We start from the raw sequence: 25,657 nt of genomic DNA, 5'->3' as shown, positions 1-25,657 counted from the left end.
GCCAGGCCTGCTGTGAGAGCCGTCACGGAAGCTCAAGGAAAGTTTCTTTCCATGGTCCCACTGAGGACCTGGGTTTTTATAGCATTTCTTTGGTATGAAAACCAAAACAATGAAAAATAAGCAGAATTGAGGGCAAGGGATCTATCATTTGAGAACTTTTATATGTAGCACCACAAGATTCACAACTGAATCATCATGGTGTAGTGGCAGGAACATGACTTTCCATCACAGGGATCTGCATTCAAATCTCATTTTCCCCACTAACTAACTGTCACCTCAAGGCCATGACGACTCCTCTTGCAATCTCGTTTTCCTAACTAGGAGAGTCAGAGCTGTGTGACATGATTGCCCAGGGCCGGTATGGCCCTTCATGGGAAGAACCTTAGTGTGTGTGCACCATAACTGTGCATGCGTTTGTACTGACTGTGCATGTGTAAGAGGTTGTATGTGTGTTTGAGTGTCTGGGTGTTACACTTATACAGCTCAATATCAAGAAGATGTGCATGTGTAGGAATAGGGACCAAAAAAATCTTTATCTGGCAACTGTGGGGCTCTATCAACAGCCACACCTCCTTATTCAACCCATTCCAGCCTCCTTTTCTTGACACTTCTCTCCAGGGGGGCAGGTCCCTTCTCTGTCCCTCAACACTATTCTCAGGGCTCCCTCGTGCGCTGGCCTGCCCTGGCCTGTGCACATACCCCCTCCCTGCAGGGGGCACACAGGCCCCACCCCCTTCCCAAGCCCTTCACCTGACTCCACCAGCTGCCCCTCACTTTCATTCCCGACTGACCTTTTCAGCCTCCCAGGGAGGCAGCCCACAGCCTCGGGACCTGGGACCTCTTCCTGCACCCTGTCCTCCTTGCCTCATCCCTTGGGTCTGGCATCAGATTTTCAGCCCCTCGGGGACCAGGACTTTGATGGGGACTTTCATGGCACCCAGGCGCAGCCAGGCACTGAGCTGCAGGTGTTTCTTTGGTCACCCGTAACCTTCCCGAATGAATGGGGTCTTTCGCTGAGATTGCTCATTAACTCGGACTCGGTGATTAGTCAGGAACTCCCAGTGTCACGGATGCAGGGGCCAAAAGTCCTTTGAAATCCCTGAGCCTAAGCCTTTCTCTGTAAAATGGGTCCCTTGAGGCCCAGAGAAGGGAAGGCCTTGGCCAAAAATGAGAGAGGGCCAGTGATGTGAGCTCAGAGGAGACCCCTAACATGTCAGAAGCACACAGCTGACCACGTGCCCACCTTACTGGGCCCAGTGACATTCCTCAGAGGACTGTGCATGAGGGTGTGTTTGCATCCCTGTGTTCCTTCCCCAGACTCACCTCTGAGCTGAAGCCCACGATCCACAGGCTGCCCTGCAGACTCAGGGGCAGACTCACCTTGGACAGTCTCAGGGGTGCCTCCTCTGTGATCCCTGAGAGGTCAGCCTCGTTGCTGAAGACCTTGGTGATGCCCAGTTTGCTCAGAAGGGTTTTCAGATCATAGGTACTGGAAATGGACAGTTTGGGCAAATGCAAACTGGTGGACCTGTCATATTGGTTAGAAACAATGGAGTGTCACAGTGCTGAGAGTGTTTCCTTTTCTGGTTGTTTCTCCCACCCAGCACCCTGTCTCCTTGCCCACACAAGGGCACGAGGTCCCCGCTGGTCTATTCTATCTTTAGCTCCACCATGTCCTGGGTCAGACAATGTTGGAATCACAGAGATCAATTGTCTTGTTCTGTAAAGTCTCCAAATGCCACCTCCTCTGAGGAGCCCTCCAGGATGCCTTCTGGCAAGCATTTTGGACACTGCCCTGTATAGGGTTTGGTTACACCCAGACTGGGACTTCTCCAGGCCAGAATCCCTGGGAAATAGGAAAGGTGAAGGTGCTGAGAGACATCTGCTCAGGGAAGGATGAGTGACTGCACAGACTGGGACGATCAGCTGCCGTTTTCCATGGGACAAAGTGTGGCCCCAGGAAGGGCCCAGCGTGAGCTTGCTGCCTGGCACTCAGCTGCCTCTGACCCATTCCAGATTCAGCATTCACCTCCCAGCCTCTGGTGCCAGGAACGTGGGAGAGACGTGGGGTGAGGAAGAGGGCTTACAATTTCTCTTTCAATTTTTATTTTATGGTCTTTATATTCATTTATATATGTTTGTTATGTACTCCTTTCTATATATATTTATTTTTAATTTTAACCTGATTATATAAGTTTATATTACATATGTTTATATTTTTGTATTTTGATAATATACATGATCAAATATTTCCTGCAGGCTCGGGCATATTTATGAATGCAGAGATGTGCACTAATTTGGGGTGCATGCTCAAGTACTATGTCATTGCGGGGACCCCAATCAAACCCTGCATGTCTGGGGCCGAGGAGCAGGGACCGTGCTTGAGCATGTGCTGGGAGGTCCCACCCTGGGCTCGCTCTCCAGGTCCCCCCCAAGCGGCCTCTGCTCCCGGGCTGGCCTTGGACTTCCCATCCTGTAGGCCACACTCAGCTGCCCCTTTGCCAGGAAGCTCGCCTCTCCCTTCTTGGCTCTCCCCCAGCAAGTGCTGGCATTGCTCACCCTGCTCTGGGCTCTGGCCATCGGGAAGGGGCAGTGTCTGTGCTGGGGAAGGACGTCCCCAAGGGCAGGATTGCGTCTCCTCACCTGTGGGCACTGCCCTTCTCACAGAGCCTGGCTGGCGGTGTCTGACCCGACCCCGGCCTCTGTCTGGATCCACCTGGTCATGCATGGTTGTGTGGCCCGTGGGACGTGGGCCTACCTCCCACCCCCTGGCAGGCCTGATGTGGCAGCTACTGGGTCTGCCCTGGGCTAGGACGTACCATATGTCAACGTCTCTGAGGATATTGGAGAGGTACTCCTCAGAGAGACTCTCCTCCAGCTGCGGCATCTTCCCGGGGTCAGGCATGAGCAGAAATGCTCTGGCTCTGCCTTCAAAGTGCCTCAGCAGCACCCAGCAGGACAGCCCCCTGTCCCAGTGCAGGCCGAACACGCCCAGGCAGGTGGCCATGGGCACTCTGATGGCGGTCTTCTCTTCCACATGGAAGTCTCCTTCCCCAAAGTGCTTAGCCTCAAATTTATCCTTCCAGCTGTCTGGAGAGAAGGGGAGACACACATCAGGAGGGTGGGGCAAGGTTTCGATGAGTGTGGTCGAAAAGCAGCCCTGAGTGTCTGGGGAGGGGTGTCTCTCTAAGCCTCAGCTGCACCATCTGTGAATTGGGGCTAAAATGAAAACATCAAGCTGCTGCAGGGCTTTGTGAGGATAAAGTGAGGCTGGAGAAGATTCCTGTATCATAGAGGCTAAATGGTGGCAATCTGGATGTCTAGAATGAGCATTTTTCCTTGAATTTTATGTTTGTTTATGGATGGCCCGAGGATGATTAATGATATTACTGGTGTAGTTGGGAGCTCCTCCAGTCATACTTGGCATCTCCTCGTCTGAGTCTCCCCACCCCTTGTTAATCGGAGGTTCTCAGCAGTCAAGGAAATCACTCCTGCTCCAACCTCATGGCCTCTCCCTGGACCAATTTGTGAAATGCAGATGCCCGGTGTCTCCCCCTGCTATACCAAGAGACCATCACCATCCTGGCAAGTTGGAGTGGGAGGGTGCCTCACAGAGCCCTGAACCCCACTTTCCCCACTGGACAGAGATGGAAACTGAGGCTGGAGAGGGCATGAGACCCACCTGAAGCCCCACAGCAGGGCGGGCACCTAAGACGCTGGCTCGGCCTCGGCCCTCTGCGCTGCCCTGCTGCCTCCAGAGCCAGGAGCCCATGGGGGGAAGGAAGCAGCCCCTGGCCTGGACTCCCCTCCCAGCCCGGGCTGCCTCCACGGCCTGTCTAGACCCCTCAGCATGCTTCCCGGGCCCACAGGTTCCTGACATTCTCATACTCAGAGGGGGAAAGGCACGTTTAGTTGAGCACCTACTATGTGAGTGTATCGTCCCCTGTTCTTTGTTGCCTGATTAATCCTTACAGAAACCCGACACCAAGCCCACGATGACATCCACGTTACAGGTAGGAGACTAAAACCTCAAAGTGGGAGAATGCCTTGCCCACAGTCAAACGGCTCAGGAACAGCAGAGGGAGGATTGAGGCTTGGTCTTTCTGACTGCAAAGTTGTCACTATTTCTACTGCGCTAGAGGTGTTGGAAGTGTGTCCATGAAACCCTGTTCCCTTCATAGACTCTGCTAAAATTTGTTTTTCTGGCTGTCTATTTTGGGAGACATTGTGTATTTTACCTTTCTGTCTGGTAGGGATTTATAGTGTGCATGAGGACATTAAAGGCTCTGAAAAGGCCTGCAGAGATGATGATGATATGACTGTTTTACCCATCATTCTCTAACCTTATTTGATCATGGAAAGTGTTTGAATGGTGTTGTGGGGAGACTGAATAACGTTTGCTGGGAGGCACTGCTGTAACCATGCTGCACCGCCACGGAAAATTTAAGAACTGAGTGAGAGCATTTTTGGTTGTTCTTGTGGGGACCAGCTTAGGCTGGTTGTGCAACCTTACCTTTAAAGAAAATGTAGTTCACGAGAACAAGAACTGTGTCTTTGTCAAGCTCTTGGACCAAATCCACAATTTTCCCTTGGGTTCCCTTCTCTGCATAATCATTGATCTGTTTCTTGGCCTCTTCTGTGTCCTCAAAGTTGATGGGGAAGGCTTCTGTGTGATACGTGTTCTTGACAGTCTTCAAAAAGTTATGTACGTGCTTTAGATTCTTATCAATGAATACAGCACTCTTGGTGGCCAGCTGGAACTGGCTGTCTGACCGGTTGAGGGTGTTGAGAAGATGGTGAAAGGCTTTGTGGACATCATCAGCCTTAGGTACTTTCTTGAAGTTGACGTCTAGGCCGTGCAGGATCTGGGTGTGAGTGTCACCCTTGGTCCCCAGGGAGGGCATTGCAAAGGCTATAGCGATGCTCACTGGGGACAAGACGATGTTGCTTGTGTTAGACTGTCCGGCCAGCGACTGGTAGAACTTGAAGGAGAAGTTGGCCAGTTTGGGGGCTGTGCTGGGATTAGGGGGGTTCTTACGGATTTCGTGACTATGCTCGGATACATGCATGGAGCCAGGGACCCGATAGCACAGGTCTGCCAGCAGGAGGAGGCCCCATGCGATGGAAAATGGCATGTCCTGCAAGAGAGGGAAGGGGCACCACGCCCAAGTCAGGCCACACGATGAGTCCTCCCGGCCACTCAGTGACATCACAGAAAGCAACCAAAGGTCACTAATTCTGTACCGTGTGCCAGCCTGTGCCAAGCACTTTCCTGCATCCTTGCCGCTCCAAGACTCAGAACAACAGCAAAGGCTTTACAGTGCTTACCACGTGCCGGGCCCCTTTCTAAGCACTTTCCTGTCTCATCTCACGACCCTCCTGTAACGGGTATATGGGGTCAGTCATGTGACAATTCTCAATTCCCACTGAGCCCTGTTATTTAATGGACAGAGAAGCTGCTGCCCGGGTGGGGGACGATCTTGCCCCGTGGCACACAGCCAGACACAGCGGAGCGGTGAGGACACCCACCTGCTGGTTCCCGCCCAGACTCTACCTGATGCCGCACACTTCATCCTCCCTTCTCTTGCAAGTCCTGCAGCCCTCTCTTGATGGGCCGCTTGAGCCTGGAGTTGATTGCTATCTGATCCTGCAACCTCCCAGGCCTCAGGCTTAGGGAATACTGCTGGGGAGAGCACAGGAGAGCCCGCGCCTCGAGGCACATACAGATACTAACTTTTGTCTTGAAGAGCATCTTATTCTCTTCATTTTAAAGGATGTGAAAAGTAAGGCTTGGAGAGGTTCAGGAACTTGCTCAAGACCACAGAGCCAGTCAAGCAGAGCTGGGACCAGACAGGTCTCCACGCTTCTGGGCTGGTGCTCTGTGTACCCGATAAGTGCCTCCCTGAAGCAGGGCTTGGCTCCCTCTGAGGGCTGGGCGCCCAGGGAGTGAGGAGTCTTGGGCTTAGAACCACTGACATTGTGGGCTGGAAAATTCTATGCCTTGAGGAGCTGACCTGAGCATTGTAGGGTGTTTACCAGATGCCAGTAGAATGCTCCCAACCCCCTGGCAGGACAATAAAAAATTCTCCTGACATTGCCCAATGTCCCCTGGGATCCAAGTGCCCCTGTGGGTGTCCCCTGTAGGGGGTGGAGGGGTTCAGGGTACATGGCCAACCTGGGAGGCCTCCTTCTCTCTTATTTGCCTCTTTCAGACTTTCCTTATTTCAGAGTGGGTTTGCATCGACTGAGACCCAAATAAATAGCTGTTTGGAGCCAACGTGTTCATTGGACCCAGCCAGTCTGGGGTTTTCATTATTCCTGGGTGGGGGCCCTGTGGGGATCCCAGGATTCTGCTGTGGGGTGTTGTGCCAGGTCTTCAGGAGACCACAGCCAATCTCCTCGCCTGCCGCCTGGGAAGCTCAGATGCCCCTGCGGTCCTTCTACCACCAGGAGCTTAATGAGAACTCCCTCCAAGTGTCAGGCCTGTCCCCACTGAACACGGACGTGCAGCCGCCACCTCCAGAAGCTTTTCCTGAACTGGGCCCATGATGAGGCTCAGGGCTCAGCCCCAAAATTGCCTGCGGTCCCTGCAGTTGGCTTACCTGCCCACCTGGGCACCACCTGTGTCCCAGCCCTAGGCTCAGGTGACTGGGTCCTTGGAGATGCTGGTCCTCCAGTGACACAAGAGTGATGTGGGGGAAAAGCATTGTTTTAGCCTCAGATGGACCTGGATTCTAATTGGCCTCTGTCACCCACCAGCTGTGGACCCAGGACAGAACCAGTAATCTTGCTGAACCTCCAGTTTCAAATGAGATTATTGTGAGAAGTGAGTGAAATCCCTCTAGTCATCAAAGCTCATAGTTAGGACAGACCTGAGGGATCAGCTCTTTGCGGGGAGGGGGTGGGGGGTTTGCAAGCTAAAGCTGTTCTGATCAGTGAGGGGCCAACAGAAGGGAGACAGGGCCATGAACCCAGATAAGAAAGGGGAGAAGGTGACAGAAAGGAGAGCAGGGTTATCTGAGGAGTTAATGAATACATCTCTACTCCTCAGGGGGAAATTCCAACGAAAAGATCAAGGCTGGGGGTCCACTGTGCTGGAGGGTGGGGGCTGGGGAACAGAGCTGGCACCTCATGGGCTGTCCTCCAGAAATCTGGGGAACAGGCTGTCATGGGAGAAAGCTAGAGGGCCTCAGCCTTCTGCAGCAAGACAGTTAAACGGTGGGGCACAAAATCTGCAGGGAAAGGGCAAGGGCACTGGCTCTGGCTGCATTTTAAAAGGGACCAGGTGGGAAGGAAGGTTCTTGAGGCAGAGAAGCACCTTAGAAAACAGGAGGGCTCTCCAAGAGGATTCAACCCTGCCTTCTGCAGGTGCGACTGAGAGACTCCGGTGAAGGCCTTTCCTACCTGGGGAGGGTGGATGAAAGAGAACAGTCACCCCACAGCAGCTCTGCCCCTGCCGGGATCATTGCAGCCGGCCCGCTACGTGCCGGGGGCGTTTGCATGATGGGATTCCATGTGCCAACCGGCTGTGCTGAGCACAGTGGTAAAAGCTCTGCTGCCTGCCTTCTCATCCCTGCCACACACCCCTGTGTGTGCCTCTGTTTCTTCTTCTGTCAAGTGGACAGAATAATCCTGGCATGGTGGCCCAGCATCACCCACTGGTGTCAGCTCAGGAGGGGCCGATGGAGAATTACTCACGCAGCAGGTGGAAAGCTCCTGCCCAGCTCAGCAGAACTCACTTATTTTCCAGAGAGGCTCGCGGGCTGGATGTGCCGCACAGGTGTCCCTCCCTCCCTCGCAGGGCTCCCTCTACTTATAGGGCAGTCTCAGGGGGGTAGGAGGCTCAGTCCTGTGGGCCAGGCAACCCCCCTTGTGCAGGAAATAAGCCCAGGTTGCCTGTGGAGCTCAGCCAGCTAGTGCTGGTGCTATCAGCGGCCTTACTGTTCCTCCCCGAAGCAGCCTAGTTCAGGGGAGCCGGCGGGTACGAGGCCACCTGAAGGGTGGGCTTATGGGAGCCCTGTGGCCATGCAAGACCAAGCGTTCATCTCACCTTGCTACCCTCCTCACAGAGCTGTTGAGAGGAGTAACTGCATTCAAACAAGTCCAGCACCTGGAACTGTGCCTGATACATGGCTGTTCTTCAATAAATGTCAGTTGCCTGAAGTCCTGGGCTTGTGACTGCCATGTTCCTGGCTCTTGGAAGCCTCACATTGGGAGCTGGAGTCTGTGTCCTTTGGGCAAGAGAGCCCATTTGTCTAGGCACAGAAGGCCAAGTGCCAAGGCTCAGAGGAATCATGGGAGAGAAGGACACTGGGCTGTCACGATGGGATTAAAATCTTGCAGTGAATCAAGACCCCAAAGGACCTTAATGCTCCTATCTTACCAGTAAAGAAAACTGAGGTTCATGGAGTGGGGGTCAACTTCCCCAGATCCCAAGGCACATTAGTGGTTGAGCTGTGGAAAAATCCAGGCTCTGATTCCCATCTCAAGGTCCTTGGCAACAAAATGTACAAATCTTTATAATTCATTCGTTTGTTAATTTTCTGCCAGTATATCAAGAGACAGGGAAGCCAGCCCCCCAAAGTGGTACCTTTAGAATAGGCAGTCTTGATTAATGTTTTATATTTGGTAAGAGCTAGCAAGAAAAAAATGGCACTGGGCAGTCATCCACAGAAGAAATTTTGAATAAATTAGGTCTCATTATCCCCATTTTGCAGTAATGGAAACTGAGGCACAAAAATCGAATGGCCTGCTCAGGGTTCCACACTAATTAGAAGGCTCATTTGGAATTCCTGAATTCTTTCTCCTTTGTGATAATGCCTTCAGCATTTTCATGCTAACAATTGCATGCTGAAAGTCACCTCAGAACTAAAGGAAATCACGTTGATAAAACTCAGGACATATTTCAAGGTGGCTGGTAATTGCAAACTAAAGAAAAGAAATCACTTTTTCTTTAAAACTGAATATACATTTCTAACTTGCTCTGTTCACTGTGTTCTCTGTGACAGTCCCACCCCAGCATTAAAAAAAATTTTGATAGCTCTGATTTTTCATTACATGGTGTTCACTTTGTTCCCCGTTAACTAAGTGATTCCAAATGATACAAATCGGGCCAAGTGAGCACCTGGTCTTGGAAACGTGGATTTGAGTTCTGAGCTCAGGCTCCCTGTTGCAATCATCTGTCAGCCCCACCTGGGTTCCAGCCCATTGCATGGGACTGTCCTGCCATTACCTTCCCTTGTGTGACTCAGTCCGGCATCCCCCAAATGCCCTGGCCCATGCTCAGCATCACACCTGAGCAGACATGCCCGCGGCGTATGCTTAGCACCCCTTTGTGGCACTTTTTAGTTTGGTTCCCTACTGAGGTTTTGGTGCCCTGCTGAGGGCCCTTCAGCCTTCCCTTGTCTTTTTCAGATCTGTCATCATGCCAGGCTTGCTTCTTAGCTGAAGACTTCTTTGAGTGCATTTTCTCAAACTCTAGTTGCACCCGTCAGGCTGGGCTGGGTTACACTGCAGTAAGAAGAGCTCGGCCCTCAATGGCTAGCATCCTGGGCAGCTGCTGTGTACTCGCTGGGGAGGGAGCTGCCCTGCTGAGTGCCTGTCTCTGATTCCTCCAACCAGGGGGTCTCCCTTAGTCCTCCAAGACGTGGCTTCTATTCAGAAGCTGTCCTGGGGCCTGACTAGGAGCATGGATGGCTGTGGGCTTTGCTTGCGGTACCAGTTGTGAATATCCAACAGAAGGACAACAACAGAAAGGCCCCAGCTTTCAAGGGAGATTTTGGGCTGCCCAGGTTGTTTGTGGGTCATTTCTGATGGCTCTGGAAGGGATCTGAAGGTGCACGCTCACCACGCCGCACAGCCCCCCTCATTACCCGTTATCCACTGCTAACCAACCAGCATTCTTCCAGGGCGAGACCTTGGTTTCCTTCTCTCTTTCCCCAGGATATTGCAGCTACTCAGCAAACGTTTGCTTTTCCTTGTTTTGAACAAATGTCCGCCCCATGGGCTTGTGGAGAGGATCCAGTGAGTTGTGGGATGGAAATAGACATACAATCTCTACTTCCCACTCCTGAATCAGTACACATGGAAGAGCCCAGAGGCACCCCTGACCTTTGTCCTCATTTTATGAATGAGGCTCAGATGACCCTGCCAGTCAGGGCAGAGCTTGTATCTAAATCATTCTGTTCATTTATTCATGCTTAAACTCGAATGGCGTCTTTCCGCTGTAAGCTGGTAGAGAGGTATCAGTGTCACTACTATGTCGTCCCTGCCTGAGCCTGGAGCCAGCTTGTGTTTGTCCCTCCATCTGTTTCAGAGCAGAGATGGGTCCCTGCTGGAGTGGGGACTGCCCTGGACCAGCCCAGAGCCCCCCGCAGCTGGAGTTAGGCCAGAGAGGTGGGTCCCATGTGGACTGGGAGGTTGGAACTGTTCATAGGATTGGAGACGGACTGAGGAGTGGATGCTGGTGGGTGGCCCAGGCCTCTGAGTGAGGGACATGCCTTCTAGGCCTGTGCTGGGCAGTCTTCTGACCTGCTGGGCCTCTGTTTCCCCATCTCTGCATTGGGGATAACAATTCCTAGCCTGTGTCCTTCAAGCACCAGTGTTGAGGGTCAGACTAGACAGTGGATCCATTCTAAAAACTCTATAAAGGACAAACAAAGCTGAGGTTATGGCTGCCCTGCTTGATTTGTGGCACCTCACTGTCCTGCGGCGAGGTTGCCCTGGTGCTTGCCCCACTCCACGAATAGATGTTGTCGATTCCCATAAGAGCCAGTGAGTTCCCCTCTGAGGGTTGTCAGAGCCCACACTAGTGCAATGACAGGCCATTCTTCAGAGTGAAATGGCAACATCTTAGGTGACTGCCCTTGGCTCGCCCAGCCTTCTTGTTCTCCCCCAGGATTCTCAGGGGTTCCACCCGGCCTTAGCAGATGCCCTTTTACCCCCACAGAATGCTATTGGTGGGGAGTATGAAGGGTTGTGCAGGTTGCTTGCTGAGGGCTGCAAGCGCTTTGACCTTGGGTGGGAAGGTCAGCAACTGGATCAGCCTCTTTCCCACTGGAGTGAAGGGATATGTTACTTGCAGAGGCGTCCTGGGCATGTGCCATGGACCCCTGCATTATTCAGACTTCAATGAGGAATTTGGCTCTGCAGAGGCCCCAGGGGGCTGTCTGGGAGGGAGTTTGGGTGCTGTGGTAAGGTTGGAGGAATGGGCAGAACCCCTGAAGCCAGCTCTACCCTTACCAGCTCCGTGACCTTGAGCAAGACAACTAGCCTCTCTGATCCTCAGTTTCTTCATCTGTAAATAGGACTATGAGAGCAGAGCAGCTCCACTATCAACATCATAGTGCTGCTATGAGGATTAAAAGAGAAAATGCTTGAACAGCACCTCCCAGGGTGCCAGGCTTACAGAAAAAGCTCATAAATGCCACAGATACAGTCCCTCACATTGACATGCTGCTCTGCAATCCTTTAAAAGCTGGCTTGAAGCTCACACAAACTCAAGATAGCTTTTTCTAACCATGATGAGGATACTGAGGCTCAGAGAGGTTTGGTGACTTCACTAAAGTCACACAGCCAGAACACTGCAGAGTTTGAACTTGATCTGTTAAGTCTGGCATCATCCTAAGTGCTTGGTGATGTTTGTACCAGTAATCGGATTTGTGGTGGCTGGGCGTCTCCAGGCAGAGAAAACTCAAGAGGATATGGGACTTATTTGGGAAACAGTTGGATCTTTATCCATTATATTGAATTATGTGAAACTGCACGTATGTGGTCATTTTGAATTAAAAGATGTAAATTTCACATGACTCAGCTTAGTTGTTTCAAATTCATCCCCAGTGGGTGGCTGGACTTGATTACTCAATTTTCATGGGTGAGGCAGTTCTTCCTCGGGACAAGCACATTCCAGCGAGGGTTCAGGGAGCTGGCACTCTCCCTGGGGGTGCCCAGCAAAGCTTCCCAACTGCTTCACCCTTCAGCAGGGCAGCCCTGTGGCCCTCAGTGAAAAGGGCTGCTCCTGGGAAGCCTCTAGCTGTGGCACAGGAGCTGTGGTTTTCCTCCAAGGACCACAGAGAGGGCCATGGGGCAGAAGCAAGACAAGATGGAATCTGGGCCCGTCCCATTCTCCAAGGGAGGCAGGCCGGGCTAGTGGTGGCTGATGGTCTGCTGTGCTTCCTCTCCTATGACCAGCGAATCATTGTAATGACTTGTCAGAGTCATCCGGGGCACATGAATAGGGAGGAGAAGAGGCCATAGAGTAAGTGTCTCAGGGAAATGGCAGTCCTGGGGGAGCTTGAACACATGATACAGGCCAAGATGCAGAGACCCACTCAGGGAGAAGCCCTGCTTCTAGGAGTTAAGGCAGGGACGGTGGGGTTAGACGGAGTAGGGTGAGGGCCTCCAGAAAGAAAGCAAAGCATGTTAATCCCAGTCAGAGCAATGTAACAGTGTGCAAAGAAACACCTACCAAAACTCCCTGACAAACAATTAAGCAAAGTCAGAGTCACATTAATTCTCTAAAGTAAAAATATCAAACTAGGAATATAGATAGGCATTCTTTAGTGAGATTAGTTCAAACTAAAAAGCCAGGAGTAACTTGGCCTGGAATGTTTTGAATATCCCCCAATAAGAAAATACTTCAGCATAGCCCATGCCTTCATTGTGTCAGTTAAATTATGCTATTGTAAGATTTACTTTAGCATGCTGAAAGGCCTAGCTTATATTTTTGACTTCACTCAGGTGCTGGATAAAGGTTCCTCCTCCAACCCTAATCAAGTAATTTGCAACCTGGGCAATTAATTTAGCAAGCAAGCCCAGTCATAAACAACATAGCAAAAACAAAAAGGATTGCACCTTAAAGATAAGATTGCATTTTAAAACCCAATTAGTAGTAAGTTTCCTAACATACTGTTTAACAAATAGACAACAACTCAGCCCAATTTGGGAGCAGGGCAGGCAGTCTTGATTAATATGCTCCCAGACCAAGAAGCCGCTATCCTGGGAAGGAATCAGAGCAGCAAATTTCTTGTGTTAAGCTAACTGCAAAACAACTCTGAAGACTGATAAGAAACTTAGTGTCTCTCCAAAGATAAATATTTCAGGACTATTTGGCAGGTCTGCATTCCTAGCCCTTTGTCTCTCAACCGCCTCTAAATCCTCTAGACAATGCACTACCCCAGGCTCCCTTGTCTCCTCCTGGCCTGAGCCAGGAGCTCTGTCCTCTCACTTTATCTCTAAATAAGTCTCTCCCTGGCTCTCCTACCTTGCTTGTTTGCTAAGTCCATTCTTCAACTCCACAAACAAGAACCCAGGCACCAGAGTGATATGTTTGAGGGCTCCCCGGGCAGAGATGGAATGACAAGGACAGAGGTATGCGTTCCCAGTCCAGTTCCACTGGAAAGGGCTCTGGGAAAAATCACCAGAGTCATTTGCAGGAAAGACCTATGAGATGCTACGAGCCCAAGTCTGGTGCAGATGGCGGCGGAGGCGGGGTGGGGGGAGGGATGAGAAGGAGACCTAGTCTCCTTTCTGCTGCTGGAGATGTGGCAGTTAGGTGCCCCTGTGTGAGCAGAAGTCTCTGGGAGCCACAGGGAGGCAGCCTTGGGGTGGGCACTGGCAGCAGTGAGGGTGAAGGGTGCTCATGGGGGCACAGTGGACACCAGCAGGGCTGGGGCTTAGCAGGAGGACCTAGTGGATGTGGGGTGGAGGCAGGGGTCGTTGGCTGGTATTTGAACCTGAACGATTCCCCTCTGGGGATTCCCAGTTGACTGGCAAGCCTGGAGCTTTTTCTAATGACTGGGGAAGAGCTGGAAAGCTGTGGGTTTCCACCACCATTTCATCCTGGCCAAGCACTGTGCCTGGACAGTGTGAATGCCTGATAACCATTAGTACAGGGGGTACATGAAAGATTCCTGTGACCTGGATTCCACACACATCCTGGGGGATTAAGGGGGCCTCAGAGACAAGAGGACGAGGGATTTGCTTCTCACACTCAGGCCTGGGCCAGGTCCGCCATTCTTTATTGTCATCAAGGGGGAGAGGGCTGCATCCTGAGGCAGTTAATTTTGGGCGGGGTTCACCACTTTTCCCACGAAGAGGGGGCTCTTGGTGATCTCATCAATGATGATTACGAGGTAGGGCCTGCTGAACACAATACTTGGGGGCATCGACATGGGGATGGCTTCTATGACTGTGGCCCCGGCAGCCTCTGTCCCTCTTTCATCGATGGTCAGCACAGCCTTATGCAGCGCCTGCAGGGGCGAGAGTACATGGGCCTGCACTGAGCCCGGAGAGGCTGCCTGCCTCCCTGGGCTCGGAGGCCTGGAGCAAGGCCAAGGAGAGAGTGTTACACGGGAGGGGGACCCCTGGGCCTCCCTCCTGCCCTGGCCTGCTCTGGCCTGTGCACATACCCCCTCCCTGCCGGGGGTGCACAGGCCCCACCCACTTCCCAAGGCCTTCACCTGACTCCACCAGCTGCCCCTCACTTCCATTCCCGACCGACCTTCGCAGCCTCCCTGGGAGGCAGCCCACAGCCTCAGGACCCAGAACCTCTTCCTGTCCTCCTTGCCTCATCCCTTGGGTCCAGCATCAGATTTTCAGCCCCTCGGGGACCAGGACTTTGATGGGGACTTTCATGGCACCCAGTCCGCAGCCAGGCACCTGGGTCACTGCCAGGCACTGAGCTGCAGGTGTTTCTTTGGTCGCCTGTAACCTCCTCGAAGGAATGGGGTCTTTCGCTGACATCGCTCATTAACTTGGACTCGGTGATTCATCAGGAACTCCCAGTGTCACGGATGCAAGGGCCAAAAGTCCTTTGAAATCCCTGAGCCTAAGCCTGTCTCTGTAAAATGGGTCCCTCCAGGCCCATAGAAGGGAAGGCCTTGGCCAAAAATGAGAGAGGGCCAGTGATGTGAGCTCAGAGGAGACCCCTAACGTGCCAGAGCACACAGCTGACCACGTGCCCACCTTACTGGGCCCAGTGGCGTTCCTGAGGACTGTGCATGAGGGTGTGTTTGCATCCCTGTGTTCCTTCCCCAGACTCACCTCTGAGCTGAAGCCCACGCTCCACAGGCTGCCCTGCAGACCCAGGGACAGACTCACCTTGGACAGTCTCAGGGATGCCTCCTCCGTGATCCCTGAGAGGTCAGCCTCGTTGCTGAAGACCTTGGTGATGCCCAGTTTGCTCAGAAAGGTTTTCAGATCATAGGTGCCGGAAATGGACAGTTTGGGCAAATGCAAAGTGGCAGACCTGTCACGTTGGTTAGAAACAATGGAGTGTCACAGTGCTGAGAGTGTTTCCTTTTCTGGTTGTTTCTCCCACCCAGCACCCTGTCTCCTTGCCCACACAAGGGCACGAGGTCCCCGCTGGTCTATTCTATCTTTAGCTCCACCATGTCCTGGGTCAGACAATGTTGGAATCACAGAGATCAATTGTCTTGTTCTGTGAAGTCTCCAAATGCCACCTCCTCCGAGGAGCCCTCCAGGATGCCTTCTGGCAAGCATTTTGGACACTGCCCTGTATAGGGTTTAGTTACACCCAGACTGGGACTTCTCCAGGCCAGAATCCCTGGGAAATAGGAAAGGTGAAGGTGCTGAGAGACATCTGCTCAGGGAAGGATGAGTGACTGCACAGACTGGGACGATCAGCTGCCGTTTTCCATGGGACAAAGTGTGGCCCCAGGAAGGGCCCAGCGTGAGCTTGCTGCCTGGCACTCAGCTGCCTCTGACCCATTCCAGATTCGGCATTCACCTCCCAGCCTCTGGTGCCAGGAACGTGGGAGAGACGTGGGGCGAGGAAGAGGGCTTACAATTTCTCTTTCAATTTTTATTTTATGGTCTTTATATTCATTTATATATGTTTGTTGTGTATTCCTTTCAATATATATTTATTTTAACTTTTAATCTGATTATATAAATTTATATTGCATATATTTATACGTTTGTATTTTGATAATATACATGATCAAATATTTCCTGCAGGCTTGGGCATATTTATGAATGCAGAGATGTGCACTAATTTGGGGTGCATGCTCAAGTACTACGTCATTGCGGGGACCCCAATCAAACCCTGCATGTCTGGGGGCTGAGGAGCAGGGACCGTGCTCGAGCATGTGCTGGGAGGTCCCACCCTGGGCTCGCTCTCCAGGTCTCCCCCAAGCGGCCTCTGCCCCCGGGCTGGCCTTGGACTTCCCATCCTGTAGGCCACACTCAGCTGCCCATTTGCCAGGAAGCTCGTCTCTCCCTTCTTGGCTCTCCCCCAGCAAGTGCTGGCATTGCTCACCCTGCTCTGGGCTCTGGCCATCGGGAAGGGGCAGTGTCTGTGCTGGGGAAGGACGTCCCCAAGGGCAGGATTGCGTCTCCTCACCTGTGGGCACTGCCCTTCTCACAGAGCCTGGCTGGCGGTGTCTGACCTGACCCTGGCCTCTGTCTGAATCCACCTGGTCATGCATGGTTGTGTGGCCCATGACATGTGGGCCTACCTCCCACCCCCTGGCAGGCCTGATGTGGCAGCCCTGGGGTGAGCCTCTGCTTTGGGAAGTCACCTTGAAAATCTCTTCTCCAGGAATTTCGTGAGAACTTCCTTGGTGAGCAAGGCCTCGAGATGCTGCATTTTCCCCGGGTTGGGCAGGATGAAGAAGGCGGTGGCGTTGCCCACGTAGTCCATCAGCAGCACCCAGCTGGAGAGCTTGTCGCAGAACTGGATGTCAAACATGCCCAGGCGGGTCATCATGGGCACCCTGACTGTGGTCTTGTCATCCACGTGGAAGTCCTCCTGTGTGGTAAGCTCAGCCTCAAAGGGCTTCTCCCATTTGCCTGAAGAAAAGGAGGATGGGCATCAGCCAGGTGGGGGAAGGCGAAGATAAATGTGGTTGAGAAAGGAGCCCTGAGCCTCTTTGGTGAGAGAGGTCTCTCTGAGCCTCAGCTTTACCTTACCTTCTATAAAATGGGTCTAAAGAACACTCTGTCTACTCAAGGACTTGAGAGGATAATGCCAGAAGAGCAGGATCCAAAATTTCTGTATCACAGGGGTTAAGGGATGCCAACTGGCTGTGCAGAGTAAGCATTTGTACATATATTCTGTGTTTATTTATTGGAGGGTGGCCTGGGAGATTCTAAGTGAAAATTACAGCACCAGTCATACTTGGCATCTCCTCGTCTGAGTCTCCCCACCCCTTGTTAATCGGAGGTTCTCAGCAGTCAAGGAAATCACTCCTGCTCCAACCTCATGGCCTCTCCCTGGACCAATTTGTGAAATGCAGATGCCCGGGTGGCTCCGCCTGCTATACCAAGAGATTATCACCATCCTGGCAAGTCGGAGTGGGAGGGTGCCTCACAGAGCCCTGAACCCTACTTTTCCCACTGGATGGAGATGGAAACTGAGGCTGGAGAGGGGACGAGACCCACCTGAACCCCCACAGCAGGGCGGGCACCTAAGACGCTGGCTCGGCCTCGGCCCTCTGCGCTGCCCTGCTGCCTCCAGAGCCAGGAGCCCATGGGGGGAAGGAAGCAGCCCCTGGCCTGGACTCCCCTCCCAGCCCGGGCTGCTCCACAGCCTATCTAGACCCCTCAGCATGCCTCCCGGGCCCACAGGTTCCTGACATTCTCATACTCAGAGGGGGGAAAGCCACGTTTAGTTGAGCACCTACTATGTGAGTGTATCGTCCCCTGTTCTTTGTGGCCTGTTTAGTCCTTACAGAAACCCAACACCAAGGCCACGATGACATCCACGTTACAGGTAGGAGACTAAAACCTCAAAGTGGGAGAATGCCTTGCCCACAGTCAAATGGCTCAGGAACAGCAGTGGGAGGACTGAGGCCTGGTATTTGTGACTGCAAAGTTGTCACTATTTCTACTGCGCTAGAGGTGTTGGAAGTGTGTCCATGAAACCCTGTTCCCTTCATAGACTCTGCTAAAATTTGTTTTTCTGGCTGTCTATTTTGGGAGACATTGTGTATTTTACCTTTCTGTCTGGTAGGGATTTATAGTGTGCATGAGGACATTAAAGGCTCTGAAAAGGCCTGCAGAGATGATGATATGACTGTTTTACCCATCATTCTCTAACCTTATTTGATCATGGAAAGTGTTTGAATGGTGTTGTGGGGAAACTGAATAACATATGCTGGGAGGCACTGCCGTAACCATGCTGCACCGCCACGGAAAATTTAAGAACTGAGTGAGAGCATTTTTGGTTGTTCTTGTGGGGACCGGCTTAGGCTGGTTGTGCAACCTTACCTTTAAAGAAAATGTAATTCACCAGAGCAAAAACTGTGTCTTTGTCAAGCTCTTTGACCAAATCCACAATTTTCCCTTGGGTTCCCTTCTCTACATAATCGTTGATCTGTTTCTTGGCCTCTTCTGTGTCCTCAAAGTTGATGGAGAAGGCCTGTGAGTGGTACAGCTGCTTCACATCCTCCAGAAATTTCTGTGTTAGCTTCACAGTCTCCTTGATGAACAGGCCGTTGCCCATGGTCAGCTGGAGCTGGTTGTCTGGCTGGTTGAGGGTCTGGAGCAGTTGCTGGAAACCTTCGTGGATCTCAGGCTCTGCTCTCTCTGTGAGGTTGAAATCTAGGCCGTGCAGGATCTGGGTGTGAGTGTCACCCTTGGTCCCCAGGGAGAGCATTGCAAAGGCTACGGCGATGCTCACTGGGGAGAAGAAGATGTTGCTTGTGTTGGATTCGTGGGCCACCTGGCGGTACAGGCTGAAGGCAAAGTCAGCCAGGTTCGGGGCAATCTTGTGGAAGGCTTGCTGCTGGTGGTGTTCGTGTTCATGGCTGTGTGCGTCTGTCTCCTGGACCGTGCCTCCCTGGGGACTGGTCAGGGAGCTGGGGACCAGGCAGCACAGGGCTGCCAGCAGGAGGAGACCCTGCGTGATGGAGGATGGCATGTCCTGCAAGAGAGGGAAGGGGCACCACACCCAAGTCAGGCCACACGATGAATCCTTCTGCCTCTCAGTGACACCAAGGAAAGCAACCAAAGTTCACTAATTCTGCACCATGTGCCAGCCTGTGCCAAGCGCTTTCCTGCATCCTTGCCGCTCTAAGACTCAGAACAACAGCAAAGGCTTTACAGTGCTTACCACGTGCCAGGCCCCATTCTAAGCACTTTCCTGTTTCATCTCATGGCCCCCCTGTAAAGGGTATATGGGGTCAGTCATGTGACAATTCTCCATTTACAGGTGAGGAGACCAGGGCCAGAGTGGCATAAGTCACCTGTCCAAGGCCACAGAGCAGGAGAGTAGCAGGACCAGAATCACAACCCCAGGCAGCCTGGGTCTGGAGCCCCTGCTCTCCATGGCTCCCCTAACATCTGCAAGGACCCTATCATACAGAAGGGGACACTGAGGCACAATGTGTATGAGGGCCTTGTGCGTGATCACCCAGGAAGCATGCCAGATGGGGCTCAGGGACGACGGGGTGGAGAGCCCTAGGAGGACTCCCACTGAGCCCTGTTATTTAATGGACAGAGAAGCTGCTGCCCGGGTGGGGGACGATCTTGCCCCGTGGCACACAGCCAGACACAGCAGAGCGGTGAGGACACCCACCTGCTGGTTCCTGCCCAGACTCTACCTGATGCTGCACACTTTATCCTCCCTTTTCTTGTTCCAAGGCCACACAGCAGGTCGGGGACAAGGCTGGAACAAGCCTTGGTTTCACCCCTACTTGATCTGCAGACTGAGACAGCCATGAACTTGGGTCTCGGACTCTATGAATGTCAGAATCGGGCCCTGAGGCGCGAGTATGGGTTTTGAGCCTCCTGTTTGGCTTCATTTTGCCTCTTGATTTGTTCCTTACTACTTAGGGGGCCAAAACTTCTGCTCTTTCCATGCCTTCTTATTAAAGACAGCACCCCACACCCCCAAAGCCTAATGCTGGGGAAGCCAACCAGGGATGAAAAAGCAGGCAGGGAAGCCCCAGTGTACGGACCAGGCGTTAAACCGCAAGGATGAAGAAGTCACTGTGCCCTTCCCAGTGTCTGGGGCAGGTGGGAGCTGTCTTTGCCAGGTAGGGGAAGGGTGCAGCACGCCATCCTATCACCTAACCCCATACTCTTCCCAGCCGGGAGCATAAAACGAGTGACTAAGAACAACCAGTGGGGTACAGGGAAGCAACTGGCACATAAGGTCACAACCTGCTGAAACCTGGCAGTAAATAAGCCCAGGTATGATCCAGCCCTGTCATTTACGGACAAGTGGCCTTGAGCAAGTGACTTCACTTCTTTGAGCCTCCACTTCCTGTCTGCCAAGTGGAGAAAATCTCTTGGGGCAGATGCGAGGATAGAAGAAGGCGATGGGTGGAAGCCCACCCCACACCTGCACACAGGTAGGGTTCATGCTGATGACTGGATTTCTTCCTCACCAGCTGCCACATTACCCAGGACCAGAGACTGGGCTCCTGCTTAGCCATGAAGTGCCTCTGAGTTTGAAAAATTTTAAATTCAATTCTCCAAGTATTCATTTTTTTGCCTACTAACTGCCAAACCCCTTACCTGGCAGACATCAGTCTCATCGTCACCATCATCCCGCTCAGTAAACCTCAGACGTTTCATATGCACTCTCATTTAACCTTCCCTGAAAGCTCACCTTATGAAGTGGGAATTTTTAGTGGCACAATTTTTAAATGGAGATATTGAGGCCTACAGGTCTTAAGTAATACAGACCTAGTTGCTTACAGAACTGGGATTTGATCCTAGGCACTCTGATTCCAGAACTTGGCATTTATCCCTTCTCCGTGTGTAAAGCTGAAGCCAGAGCCTTTGAAACAAAACCTCAGAGGTGACCTGGCTGAAAAGAGGGGGTAGCATCCCTTTGTGGCTAAGATCAGAGGTTATAGGGCCACGATGCCCAAGTTCAATTTGCTCTCCTCTGTGTGACCTTGGACAAATTACTTAACCTCTCTGAACCCCAGTTTCCTCGATATAATAAGGGTGCCCTGCCTCATAGGGCTACCGTGCAAAGTGCCAGGAAATGCCTGGCGCACTGCCAGCTGTCAGGAAGCATCAGTTGTACTGGTGCTGTTGTGGCTCATGGAAAGCGCTGTGTGGGGTCTGGCTGCCTTGGACATGGTCACTTTTGTAGCCCCCAACTCCAAAGTCTGATGACAGAAAAATCTTATCCTTCCAATGCTCTGGAGATCAAGGCTGGGGGAGGTGGGGTGAGGGGACAGAAGGCCAAGATTATCTACATTTTTCCCAAGTGGACAGAGAAGTTGAACAATCATCAGGGGCCACCCAGCATCAGAGAGCCTCTAGGCCAGTCCAGGCCTCCTGTTGCCCAGCAGGTGCCTGAGACCCAAGAGAATTATGCTGGCAGGAATTCAGAAGTGTGGGTTCTGAGCTAGGCAGCTGAGTTTGAATCCTGCATGGTGTGTAATTTGGGGCAAGTTATGGGCCTCTCTGTCCCCAGTTCCTTCATCCATAAAATGGAAATTAGCATGGGAACCACCTTGGAAGGCCGCTGTGAGGCTTAGATGTGTGACTGCATGTGAAGAGCTTAGCTCCACCTGGCTGAGGGGAGGGCTCAGGAACACAGCTCCAGGCCCCGATGATGGTGCCCCTCCCAGGACTTCCCATCTTCCGCCGTGCCCGAGGGTGCCCGAGGGTACCCAGAGGCTGCCCAGAGGCCCAGTGTGCACAGGGGGACACCTGTTGCTACTTCCAGGCTGAGGCCTGGTTTGGTTCTCATTGAGAATGGAGGCCTGGTGGGCATCTGGAGCTCAGAGCTTCTGGTCTGGCCTGGCATACCCACTAGGTCCCTGAGCTCCTCACTGTTCCTCTCTGGGCCTTATCTTTCTCATCTGTAGAAGGGGAAAAAGATATGCACCCAAGTAGTATGGGAGGTGGTGAGGTTTGCACGATTAACCGACAGGAAAGACATAGGAGCTGTGCCAACAGAAACATGCGCCTGGGGTCCCAGGACACCAGAGCCAGACACCCACTTCCACTTGTGCCTACAGAGCACCAGTTTATTCACCAGTAGGTACCATGGAGGCCTGGCAGGCTAGGGGAACAGGAAAGGCCCTCCAAGGCTGCTGTTACCATGACGACAGGGGGTCCAACCCCAGCCCGCTCTCTCCTCCCTGCATCTCCAGGGCCTGGGCAGACAGCGCAGGGACCTGGAGGCCTCTGTGGAGAAGCTCGCCAGGGGAAGGCATACTTACGATCTTAACGGTCCACTGTCCTAAAGGCCAGGGTGGTGACCAAGGCTGAGGAGACAGAGCCCTGTCCTTGTCGGTATTTAAGCAGTGGATCCAGAGGGATGATGGGAAGGCTACCAGTGAATATTAACCAAGGTCACCCAGTTATCAGAGGAGCAAACAGGGACTAAGTCCATTGGCCGGAGACTGAGCCACCCGCCCATGTTGCCCGGATGTGGTCCGCCTGGGCAGCACATGGTGGTGGAGGCAGCAGGTCCGGGACAGGCAGGGAACAGGGACAGTTCCATGTGCCAAGGGAGTCATGGTACCCAGCTCATAAATCACAGCGTCCAAGGTGGGGTGGCGTGACTCAGGCATTCTCTGCAGCAGCATTTCTTTGCTGGCTACACTCCTGCTGGGGAATTCAGGGTGGCTGCCCCACCGGTAGCAAGAGCTCCCCTTTACTGAGCCACCTTGAAGTGCTTAGAACTGCTGGAGATGCACTGCTGCCCTGGGGGCGTGGGTGGGAGTAGGTTATGAGCCCATCTGGGAGTTGGGGAAACTGAGGCCCACAGTGGAGAGGCTGCTCATACAAAGTCACACCAAGTATCACCAAGCCTCAGATCCAAACCCCTCTGGACTTCTCCAGGGAGAGAATGGGCTGTGACCGATGCTGACACAGTCACTTTAGGCTGGCATGGGTGGCTATGGGCACAAGCCGGGGGTCTGAAAGTAAACCTGTAAAGAACAGCTGTGCCTCCTCAGGCCAGCTGCTTCACCTCTCTGAACCAGAAGGTGTTTCTATCTGCCTCGTCGGGGCTGGGCGGCCCCGTGTCCTAGCATGGCCATCAGGGACACACGCAGTGACCTATGCGAGGTGCCTGGCACACGGGAGGCTTTTGTTTGGTCTGCACAGTCCTCTGCCCATCCCTGCTCTCTGCGCTTCTCTGGGCAGGAAGAAGCTCGATTCCTGGCCAGCCTGAGGCCTATTTCTGTTTCCACTGGGTGTGGCTTCTAGCAGACTAATGCGGTCCACACCCTGCTCAAATTTTCCTGGGGAAGGAGGCCCTGTGCTGGAACTGTTGGCAGGCACTGGGGGCGAGTGGGGATGGGGGGTGGGGCCGAGGCAGTAGGTGCCACTTGCCCACGATCCCCTTAGGCAGCTCAGGCCGACTGCAGCGCCTTCTGTGCCCCGCCATGCCTGCCGGCACAGCGTGCTGCCCTTGGTGCTCGCTGAGGAGCACACAAGGATGCTTTGTCTTCTCTTGCTCCCCAGGCCCAGCTGTGGGGCTCTGTCTCTAGCACACGGGTTCAGGCCCAGGAACCCAGTTCCCCTGGTCATTGTTGTGAGATGGAAGGTAAGCTGTTTAACCTCCCTGTACCTCAGTTTCCCTGTCTGTAAAATGGTCAGCTCCAAGCCCAGGATCGAGCACACACAGTAAACCCTTTGATTCATCTCCCCCCACCCCCTGACCCCCACCAGTGGGTCTCCCTGGTGTCATGCGGGGTGGGTGAGGGCCCTTTCCCCCAGGCTCAGGCTTCTCTCATTCAATAGTGCAGTAACTTGTGAGGGGAGTAGGTACCACCCCCATGCAGGAGCAGAAAGGAGCTCAGAGAGGGGCGGATCTCTTCTCCCATCCCTCTCAACTTCACCCGAGCTGGGTGAATGGGCATCTCTCCCAGGCCTCTGTATCCACTCACAGCTTGGTGTGGTTCAGGTGAGGACTCCTTCCATACATCCTGGGCATTTCTGTGCCTCCCTATGTCTCAGTTTCCCCATCTGTGCAATGGCTTCTCTCCAAGCCCAGCTGCCCGTCCCACCTCTCTCACTGGATGGACAACAGCAAGGGCCCCACCTTCCAGGCCACTGCCAAGCTCCCCGCCCCCTGCCCCCTCTACCTGCGATTCCTGGAGCTGTGGCGGCAGCCACTCCCCCTGCAGCAGCCCGACCCCCTCCTGCTCCTCCTCTGGGGCTTGGAGCTCTCAGGGCTGCTGCACAGAGGCCTTGAGTGTTTTGATTGTAGAACCAGTTTCAGCTCACCAGCCCAGGAGGAAGGAGACTCGTGGTGGAGGGAGCAGGTCCGGGAGGGGCAGGAAACAGGGACAGGAAGCCACCTTGCACAAAGCTGCCGCAGGAAGCCGGGTGCGTCTTCCAGGCCCAGGCAGTCCTGCGTGTCAGCTCCTATTCCTACTGCATCCAGTTGCGTGACCCAGGAAGAGTCACCCACTTCCTCTAAGCCTCTGTAGGAGGGGCAGTCCCACTAGGCTCAGAGGATTAATGGAGAGGACAGGTGTCACTTTCCTGGCCCAGGATCTAACAACTGCATCTTGGCAGATTTCCAGGGCCAGCTGTAGAAGGAAGAGAACTGAGCCGCCCTGCACATGCTCCATGGGAGCCCCACGGAAGCCGGAAGGGTCTGTGTGTGTGCGCGGGTGTGTGTTCCAGACCCCAGCCGGGTGCAGAAGGGATGCAGGACAGCGCAGGGGCCTGGGGCGTTTAGAAGAGGAATGAAGGCAGAGCATGGTGGGGAGGTGGGGCCCAGGGCTGGGGTCCCGTCCCTTTTGACTTAAGGGCTCCATCCATCCTTATCTTCCCTTGCTCCCCATTCCCCGAGTATTTCATGCTGCAGAGAGACCCTCTAGACAGTTGTCCTGGGAAGAAGAGGGGGCTGATCTGGCAAAATGAGCAAGGACAGAAGGACCGTGCACTGTGTCCCAAGAACCACAAGCCACGGTAGGGAAAGTCTTGTCCACTTGGTTGCATTTCGGCCAAAAGGAGCCCCTGAAGTGATTTCTTTTCTCCTTTCAGCCATACTTGGAAGCACATGCGTGCTTTTGAGCGATGACGCCATTTCTCAAACCAATTCTCATTTTCTCCTGCCCAAAGACATGGGGTCAGGGGCCCTCTCTGGGACGGGAAGAGAGAAGGGGTTGGCAAAGGGCCCCCCACAAGGAGGACTGGGTGTGTGGGACTTGCCTCAGCTGTGAGGACTGTGGGGCCACGGGAGACCCTGATGGACTTTGGGACTTGTTTTGCAGATTTACAAGCCCTGCGTGGGTGGCTCCGATAACAGAGAGCAAGAACGCTCTTTGAACTTGCCCGATCCAGACCTTGGGTTGAAATGGTTCGATTTACCTTGTCTTTTTCATGTTGACTTTGGGCATTTCTGTATGCTTGGTTTTAATGAGTCTCTTGTACTTTCACTGTTTGCAATACAAACCTCCAGACTGACTCCAGTGTGTGGCTTGTCACCACCTGTCATAGTAGCCGGTACTTCTCAAACATTTGTATCCTTCAGACTGTTTTAATCCCATGGGGGGGGATTAAATTAATATTTAATATTAATATTAATATTCCCTTAGTACAGATGAGGAAAGTGAGGCTCAGAGATTTCCCCTGATGCAGCCAGCGTGCCTCCCTCCCCCACTTCTCCTTTCCATCCCTGACCTGTAATCAATAGCTTATGGGGTCATCTTCCTTAGTTTCCCCATCTGTTCATATATCTGTTCATTTGTTCACTCACTCA

General features: G+C 53.0%; 3 protein-coding genes and 1 long non-coding RNA gene across 9 annotated transcripts in view; 2 read left to right on the top strand and 2 right to left on the bottom strand.

Annotated features, from left to right (window-relative positions):
- PPP4R4 (protein phosphatase 4 regulatory subunit 4) overlaps positions 1 to 2,098 on the top strand; it is a 181,529-nt gene extending 179,431 nt beyond the window's left edge. Inside the window, exon 25 of the mRNA XM_057488175.1 lies at positions 1,605 to 2,098. Coding sequence (XP_057344158.1) covers positions 1,605 to 1,803 — 199 coding nt within the window. The 3' untranslated portion in view covers positions 1,804 to 2,098. The remainder of the gene's footprint in view (positions 1 to 1,604) is intronic.
- Positions 1,252 to 24,240, bottom strand: LOC118910672 (alpha-1-antitrypsin-like). Of its 3 annotated transcripts, none has more exons than XM_057488179.1 (5): positions 24,030 to 24,240; positions 18,232 to 18,886; positions 16,542 to 16,812; positions 15,100 to 15,247; positions 13,977 to 14,249 (listed from the first exon to the last, which is right to left on the bottom strand). In XM_057488179.1, exons 2-5 carry the CDS (start codon positions 18,881 to 18,883, stop codon positions 14,058 to 14,060), a joined length of 1,263 nt encoding a protein of 420 aa, XP_057344162.1. In that variant the 5' UTR covers positions 18,884 to 18,886; positions 24,030 to 24,240; the 3' UTR covers positions 13,977 to 14,057. The 3 variants fall into 3 exon arrangements, with proteins under 3 accessions (XP_057344163.1, XP_057344162.1, XP_036737909.2); XM_036882014.2 differs by lacking the exon at positions 24,030 to 24,240 and adding an exon at positions 22,155 to 22,311; XM_057488180.1 differs by lacking the exons at positions 13,977 to 14,249; positions 15,100 to 15,247; positions 24,030 to 24,240 and adding exons at positions 1,252 to 1,528; positions 22,155 to 22,311.
- LOC118910749 (alpha-1-antitrypsin-like protein CM55-SI) lies at positions 2,247 to 9,718 on the bottom strand. 2 transcript variants are annotated; one of them, XM_057488177.1, is made up of 3 exons: positions 7,699 to 9,718; positions 4,514 to 5,138; positions 2,247 to 3,090 (listed from the first exon to the last, which is right to left on the bottom strand). In XM_057488177.1, exons 2-3 carry the CDS (start codon positions 5,133 to 5,135, stop codon positions 2,318 to 2,320), a joined length of 1,395 nt encoding a protein of 464 aa, XP_057344160.1. In that variant the 5' UTR covers positions 5,136 to 5,138; positions 7,699 to 9,718; the 3' UTR covers positions 2,247 to 2,317. The 2 variants fall into 2 exon arrangements, with proteins under 2 accessions (XP_057344160.1, XP_036738075.2); XM_036882180.2 differs by lacking the exon at positions 7,699 to 9,718 and having other exon boundaries at positions 4,514 to 5,564.
- Positions 23,438 to 25,657, top strand: part of LOC118910674 (uncharacterized) — a 16,682-nt gene continuing 14,462 nt past the window's right edge. Inside the window, exons 1-2 of one of the 3 annotated variants that reach the window (XR_005024112.2) lie at positions 23,438 to 23,488; positions 24,466 to 24,864. This is a non-coding gene — a long non-coding RNA (uncharacterized LOC118910674). The remainder of the gene's footprint in view (positions 23,489 to 24,465; positions 24,865 to 25,657) is intronic. The other 2 variants (XR_008992407.1, XR_005024118.2) reach the window with 2 other exon arrangements.

The sequence above is a fragment of the Manis pentadactyla genome, chromosome 11, assembly GCF_030020395.1.
Source record: "Manis pentadactyla isolate mManPen7 chromosome 11, mManPen7.hap1, whole genome shotgun sequence".
Taxonomy (NCBI): domain Eukaryota; kingdom Metazoa; phylum Chordata; class Mammalia; order Pholidota; family Manidae; genus Manis; species Manis pentadactyla.
This window is presented reverse-complemented; position numbering and strand designations above follow the sequence as displayed.